Source organism: Helianthus annuus, chromosome 1, assembly GCF_002127325.2.
Source record: "Helianthus annuus cultivar XRQ/B chromosome 1, HanXRQr2.0-SUNRISE, whole genome shotgun sequence".
Lineage (NCBI taxonomy): Eukaryota > Viridiplantae > Streptophyta > Magnoliopsida > Asterales > Asteraceae > Helianthus > Helianthus annuus.
Genome location: NC_035433.2, coordinates 5883611 through 5891437, shown reverse-complemented (window position 1 = coordinate 5891437; position 7827 = coordinate 5883611). Strand labels below are relative to the sequence as shown.

The 7827-nt window shown below is 35.8% G+C and overlaps 1 protein-coding gene and 1 long non-coding RNA gene across 3 annotated transcripts; one reads left to right on the top strand and one right to left on the bottom strand.

The window, feature by feature from the left end:
- Nucleotides 1–1456: 1456 nt before the first annotated feature.
- LOC110943053 (LRR receptor-like serine/threonine-protein kinase SIK1) lies at nucleotides 1457–3254 on the bottom strand. The gene has a single exon (XM_022184812.2). It carries the CDS (start codon nucleotides 2876–2878, stop codon nucleotides 1688–1690), a length of 1191 nt encoding a protein of 396 aa, XP_022040504.1. The 5' UTR covers nucleotides 2879–3254; the 3' UTR covers nucleotides 1457–1687.
- A 1001-nt stretch (nucleotides 3255–4255) lies between these two features.
- On the top strand, nucleotides 4256–5562 carry LOC110934835. Of its 2 annotated transcripts, XR_004868235.1 has the most exons (5): nucleotides 4256–4502; nucleotides 4572–4659; nucleotides 4754–4894; nucleotides 5051–5388; nucleotides 5474–5562. It is a non-coding gene; the product is annotated as an uncharacterized LOC110934835 (long non-coding RNA). The 2 variants fall into 2 exon arrangements; XR_004868237.1 differs by having other exon boundaries at nucleotides 4256–4659; nucleotides 5293–5388.
- Nucleotides 5563–7827: the final 2265 nt, after the last annotated feature.

Sequence of the window (7827 nt, the reverse complement as noted above, 5' to 3'; positions counted from 1 at the left end):
AGATTAGTAAATCTCCCAAAAAAAAAAAACATTTGAAATTAAAACATAACTAAGAAAAAATTAATTCTAAAGGGAATGTTAAAAAAAACTAAGGAAAATAAAAGCATTAAAGTATAAGGGTCGGATAGTAAGTTTATTAAAGTTTAAGGGCAACAATTTAAATTATCAAACTTAATGATTGTTATTGAAACATTTCGAATATTAAAAAAAAGCCTCCGGGCCGCTCGCCCATAGTGTGGACCTCGCATCCCATAGATAGCACGCTAACACGAATTCCACCACATCACTTGTCTTTTTTGTGTTTAGGTTGCACGGTATGGAGGACCATCCTGGTCCGTCCTCCACCGGCGACGAAGCAACATCCACGCCGGCCCCCCACGTCCTGTCCTCAACGTCGAGGTCTTGCCGAAAGCGACAGACCATTATGGTGGGCCCCCTTTGTTTGTGATTTGTACATTAGGCTGGTGATACTTGTACATAGTGGTGGGGGTAGGATCATCCTCCCATACCCTATAGTTTTGTGGGATGGACTATCTTTGGGAGAACTATGACGTGGCGCCTACGTGGCGGATCATCCTCCCTTGGAGGACCATCACCATACCCTCTAGCCTTATTTATCGCTAATTCTACACACAATTTTGAATAACTTTTAAACTTTCAAAACATAGTTATGTAACGAAACCAATAAAAGAGGCAAGAAAAGTGGGGTCTACATGAGCGCCCCCGCTCAAGACATAGGTGACTTGAAACAAATGAAGCTTAAACAAGCTTGATCACAAGCTCAAATCTAAATTGAAGCTCGAGCCCGACCTTTTTTTTTAACAACTTTGACAAAATCCGTATGTCTAAATAAAACTATAATTTATATAGATATAATAATACCTAATTATAAGACGTACAAAATTACTTTTAAGCTGAGTTAAGTCTTAGTCGAACTCAATTTTATATATAGATATAATAATACATGATTATAAATGTGCAAAATTACTTTCAAGCCGAGTTAAGTCTTACTCGAACCTAATTTTAAATATAGATATAATAATACATGATTATAAACGTGCAAAATTACTTTCAAGCTAAGTTAAATCTTAGTCGAACCCAATTTTAAAAATACTTTCAAGCTAAGTTCAAGTTTTAGAAAATATAATTTGAATAAAGATCAAGCTCTATTAAATGAAGCAAGCCCACTTTTACACTACTCAACTCATCAAGAAGACCAAAAAGGACTCATTTAGAAATATCTTTTGCTATCTAGAAAAAAATGTTATCACTCAACCGAAAGAGACTACCAAATAAGTGAACATGGAGGGGGTGACCAGCATTTATAAATTTTATTTATGATAATAATAAAAGGCAATGATAAGTTTTGAGTTCTTCTACAACAACATCCATGCAAGCAAATTAAAAGCTGAAAACGAATACACGCTCATTCATATCTCATCTTGCTCCCCACACAAACATCCAAAACATTATTATTATTACACCATTAAACAAATCATTTCCACATATAATAAGACAATTATATTATAGAATTCCTCCAAAAAAGATTATTCACAAGAAATATATTATCATGATCACCAATTCCCCATGATCATCTCAAATTTTCCCAATTTTTCAACACCAAAAATTGAATCTAAAACCACCCTCCACAAAATAAAAAAAAGTATATAAACTAGTAATTCCCCATTTACCCTTTCCATTCCATGCATTGTGAAGTGGGTCGGGTCTTTTGTGTACCCGCATTAATCGGGCATGGAGTCTGAACCGGTAGGACCATACAATTGTACTGCAAACACAGCGAACTGCTCAGAGGTATTTCAGTCCTGGGGTTGATCGGCATACCGGTTAAAAAATTATGTTGCAAATACAACAATCGTATATCACCAGCCGTTAACCGGTCCACAAAAACCGTCGGAACCGAACCGGTGAACCGGTTATTATTCAAGTAAAGATTCTCAACCGTCGCAAAAAGCGGCGACACTTGACCGTACAACATGTTGTGACTAAGATCAACTGTGGGGATCGTTACCGAACCTTCCGGTTGGACCGGTCCAGAAAACCGGTTTCTTTCAAGTTGCAGGTTGGTGATTTGGAAACCAAACACGCAACCTGGGATGGGTCCGGTGAACTGGTTCAAGCTCAGGTCAAGATAGTTTAGTTTGTTGAGCCTGGGCAAGAGCTGGTCCACCGGACCCGTAAGTTGGTTCCAGGATAGAGATAGATATTGTAGCGATGATGGTAGTGAGTTCCGCTCTATGATGCCTGATAACTCGTTGTGCTTCAGATCTAACCGCGTTAGACTCTGCGAGATGAACGGAGGGATAGATACCGATAAATGGTTATGACAAAGAATAACGTTAGTTAACTCTGGCAAATTTCCAATAGCCCATGGTATACTACCAGTGAGCTGGTTGTAACTCAGATCAAGGGTTCTCAACTGCTTAAGCTCCCCTAACTCCGCTGGTATTGCTTGCGAGATAAAATTCCGGCTAACCGCTAAAAACCGGAGGTTTTTTAACTTCGACAGTGTTACTGGCAATGCCCCCATTATCCTCCCGGGAACAACCGTAAACTCCGTGAGGGAACTCAACTTTCCGATATCCGGATGCAGGCGCCCCGAAAGACCAGGGGCGCCTGCTCGCGGATCACCGAGGTTCAACACGATCACTTTTCCACCTTCGCAGTAAACTCCAGCGAAGTTACATGGGTCTGAGGTAAAATCCCATGATGAAAAGTAATTCGACCCAGGGAGATCTTCTAGCGATTTTCGAATCGATTGTAATGCCAGAAAATCTACCGGGTCTAAAATTGCAGAAGTTGTAGATAGCAGCTGGAGCAATGTAACCATCAAGGAAATCATTTCAAACACTCCCTTCATGATAATTTGAGATGGGATGTGTATATATTATATATATGTGTGTGTGTATATATATGGGATAGAAGAGGTGGATGGATTTATGTGAGACGTAACCGTGAAGGGAGTGATTGTTCACCTTTTTTTTCTGGTGGGAAAATATGGCCGTGAAAGATTTAATGGAGAAGACAGCTAGTCACCACCTCTATGAGAATGAATAGTTTTTAGAGAGAGAAAGTAGAGAGAGAGTGAGAGATTGTGGGTGATGATGAAGAATGTGAAGGTGAAGATGGATTGGGGAGAACGCTAACTAGGAAAGTAAAGATGGCTTGTTAGAGAAGGAGCAATGGTTGCTTGCTCTGCTTCTAGTAAATTTCACATTTGTTGATGAATTTTGTGATTGTTAAAATAAAATTTAATTATTTGTTGGTAATGTGAAGGTTAGGTTCGGGAAGAAGCAACGGTTGTCCGAGCCTACGTGGGAGGTTCGGATGGACAGGGTTGGGGTTGGGGTGGGGTTGTTTATCGGTGACATGGAGGAGACCACGTGACATTCGTGGAACCAGACACTTACATTTATTACGTGTTGGTGACACTTTTTTCTTATTGTTTTTTGTATTTTTGTGTGTATATATTTTTGCATTTGTATTGGTGACACTTTTTTCTTTAATGTTTTTTTTATTTTTGTGTATATATATTTTTGCATTTAACAAAATACAACAAATTTAGAAAAGGTTAATTTGTTCTGTATATTCATAAATAGTTGTAAATTTATTATGGGAATATGGTGCATTAACATACAAATAAATGAAATAAATGACCATGTTAGCATTAAAAAAATACCAGACTATTTATAGAAATTTATTATTAAGCAGTTGTAAATGTTTACATTATTTTGTAGCAATTATGAGAAAAGTAATTTCTTAAAATTATTATTGCTACTTTGGTTCTCACATTTAAAGCTCTTTTTTATAACCCTTTATTTCTCTTAATATTTGCAAACGATTTTGAAGATTTTTTTTCTTAGATAAAACAAACTAACGAAAACCGCCCATTTAACATGAAATTTTTAACTAGTTGTGTTATTAACTTAAACACTAAGGCAAACAAAACATGTTTAGTAAGTGGGTTACAAGTTACGTGACTCGATCCGTTTAACACGATCAAATACAAACACTGATGACACGAATGATAGATTTTGCAAGATCTATTATATATAATAAACATAAGAATTTGGACTGATGTGGCATGTTATTAGGGCTTCTCAGAATGCATTTTGGCGGGAAAACGAGCTGGGTTTTTTTTCCTTCTACGCGGATCCTGTTTTGAGCAAACCGAACCCATGTATTCGGACTCTATATAATTATTGGCTATCACAAGAAACCCTAACAGCAACAGCCGCATGTTTCCAGTCCATCCTTCTTTCAATCCCCATTATCAATTGCAGAAATTCTTATTATCTTCTCCTATTTCTTAGATTTAGGGTTTTCAATGGAGATTTATATACCTGGAAATTCAGAAGATGTAGGAGGTGGATTCCATCTCTGACATGTATCGATCTAGGGTTTTTTTCATCCATTGCTCTACAGTCTTTGATTGCTACCTAAACCGATTGGAGACAGTAAGGCTATTGAGATTCCGTAATCAGGTTTGCGATTTGCAAGATTTATTTTATGTGTGCCCTTTAAATATTGTCGATTTATGTTAATGATGTTAGGGTTTTCACTTGGAACAACGGTGGTGGCGTTATTGTGGCTATAAGGTGGTTAGCGGCGGCAAGGATCCAAATCCCGATTTAAAAATATGTGAGTTCCGGCTACCATTATTTTCTATTTTCATTGTGTACTCTTTTTTATCAGCTTTTTTTCTTATTAGTTTTATGTTTGTACATTCCTACAGGTCCCATTAGGTGAAATCTTGACATTTGGTGATGATAGCTTTATAAAGTATAAGGAGACTCGTGTCAAGCAAGTGCAAAATTTTGAAATTGTTCTTGTGGCAGGAGGGCTTGGGGAACATCTTGGATACAATGGAATAAAGGTTGATCCATTTTGTAGGTAGCACTTACAATGGAGATGATAGGACATGTTTCTTATCCAATTGATTGTTTTAAAGAATGAACAATTGTTGTTTTAACGTAGATGGCGGTATACTAATCATATATGTGCTGATTATAATGTTCATGTTGTTTTTGAGTTTACAACTGCTATTACGAATCAGATATGGAATGAGGTTGACTATCGGATATCGGGATCACGGGATGTAACTAATATATATGATTTTAATACTGTACCTTTATTGTATTCTTATATATTTATATATTTTTCGAACTGAATGATGTATTTTGTGCTTTTTATTATTATACTTGCAATGTGTTTAATACTGTACCTTTTTGTTTCTATGAAATTTTAATATTTTGACTTTTACTTTGACTCTAGCTGTCTCTTTCAAACTGTAAAATCCAAGGCGTCGATTCTTCAATCAAATCATGTATGGGGTTAAGAGAACGAAGGCTTTCTCATAATGAGATTCGGGTACGTTATGATTATCACTTTAATTAAATAATCAGTCTAATAACTTAAAGATATAGCAATTTTAATCATATTTGATAATTAATAGGTCATCAATTATATATACTATGTGGTGATGACGACAACAAACTTATGGAAAAAATCGAGAGACACTTTCATGGTGTTACCGAGGTAAATGCTTCTCTTTTACTCTATAATTTTACTCGAGTAAAACGGAAAAGGGGATTTTGCAACCTATTAATACGTGGTTGCGTCATGGTAATAGTGACTAGGGCTGTAGATGAATCGTACGAACATGGACCATGGTTTGTGTGCGTTTGGTTAAGTTTAACCAAACAAAAGAACAAACGCGTGTGTGTCTGTGTGTGATCTGCACATAAATAAACATACAGTTCGCGAATGTTCATGAACGTAAATGGTCATTTAAAATATTGATTATGGTCGTTTAGAAACTGAACAAACTTCCCACCGAAGAAGTTAAATAAATATGAGAAAAAGGCATGGGTGGATCTATCCAAATCAACCCAAGTCATATTACACATTTTAACCCTTAAGCTAATCCAGTATTGTGAAGCCTAATTTTTCATCTTTACTATAGGATTTTTTTTTATTTCTTAAAAATAATAATCTTATTATTATAAAAGAAAATTAGAACTTGCAATCAAGCTAACATTATGACAGTAGACAGTAGTTTATAGTTTTTTTTTTTTTAGTGAAAAGGGTTGTTTATTTTGTGTATGGTTCAACAAGATCCATGCTCATATAGTGCCCTTTTGATTTTTTATAAAAGTGACTGTTTGTCTGTAATAAATACAAAATACGATAAATGGGTAAACTAAACAGAGGAATGAAATACTTATTTGTATAATTTGACCAGGAACATGGGGTTTTCTGTGACAACTGGCACAAAACCGGTAATTTCCGTACACTTTAATCATTATTTAATGACTGCAATTATGTGCTTAAGTATCAGAATTGACTGATTTGATGTTAAGCAAGTGAATTCATGCACGTTGTATACTATAGAATACTGCTTTATGCATAAACGAGAGCGTTGCGTCAGAAATAATAGTAAACTCACCGGTAAGACACACTGTGTCAACAGAACTGCAGAAAGCAGTCAGACATTAGAACTGAGGCCTAGGTGTAGGTCCGACGACAAAAGTACATTAAAACCCAAGAGTACATATAAGGGTTTAATTTATAGACATTGCGAAAGCAAAAATAAGCACTAAAAAGCCCCGAAACGCACTTTAAGTGCAGAATTTTGTATAATTCAGCAATAATTCAGCATTTAAGCATATGAATATTATGCAGAAATTTCGTTTTATCATCCAGAATATTTCCCTAAGTGTTGGGAATTGAAAGGGTACAAGAAGGGTACTTAAAAGACACTAAAAAGTGTAATTTAGCACTTTAACGGATTAATATCCAACCGATCAACCGGACTTTACCCGAGACCTAAAAATATTGTCATTGACATTGTTTTCTTTTTCTGAGCTAGTTAGGATCCCCGAATACCCTAACACCCGTTACATAACACTACACCCTAGTAACTTAATTTAAACACCTAACTAAATAAACTAGTGCCTAACTATTTAATTAAAATCCAACTAAATGCCCCCCAATACAACCCATCGGTTCCCCATGTGAGAACAAACCTTCACATTTTGTTGATTATTTTAATCTTATTGTTCAATATCTTGACTACATATTATATTATGGGTAATAATAGAAAATGGACTATAAGTGTGCATCATGGATAAGACTTCCATTTTCATAAACACTTAACAAAGAAATCACTTTCTTTCTCCCTTGGCTACCTACGGCCGAACACCACAAGCCACCCATCACCATCATTCAATTTCAATTTTGCAATTCTATATACATTCAAGTGTGAAGGATCACGTACAAGGAGGCTTGGTGCTTACGGTTTGCCAAAGACCTCACCACAACGCTATTAACCACCCATTTTTCGTCTAGTTTCTTCCCTAGCCTTGTGCTAGTTGTAAGTGATTCTAAACACTCTCTTGATCTTATTTAAAGTGGTTAATAAGAGATTTATCGGGTAAAAATTATAAACACTAGAGATCAATGTTTAAAGCCTACTAAAAATGATGAACAAAGTGGTTAATGAGTAAATATTAGTGTGAAACTTATGGAACTTGTTTTGTTATGGTTATTTATTATTGTTGGATGCTAGTAGGGGATCGGATCATCATCTAACCACGCTAGGTCATGTTTATGGAACATGAACTAGCACTATGTTTAGTGTAAAAATAACTAGATGATGAACCCTTTCACTCACAAACATGAACTTGTGTAAAAACGATTTTTCTTATGAAATGGAGTTCTAAACTCGTAGATCTACGGATCTACAAGTGGTATTTTTGAAGAACCAAGAGTATGATGAAATCATGTTTAAAAAGCCGGATCTTTCTC

What these genes read in the sequence shown, in the direction of transcription:
- LOC110943053 (XM_022184812.2), bottom strand. Translation starts at nt 2,878, where the DNA reads ATGAAGGGAGTGTTTGAAATGATTTCCTTGATGGTTACATTGCTCCAG.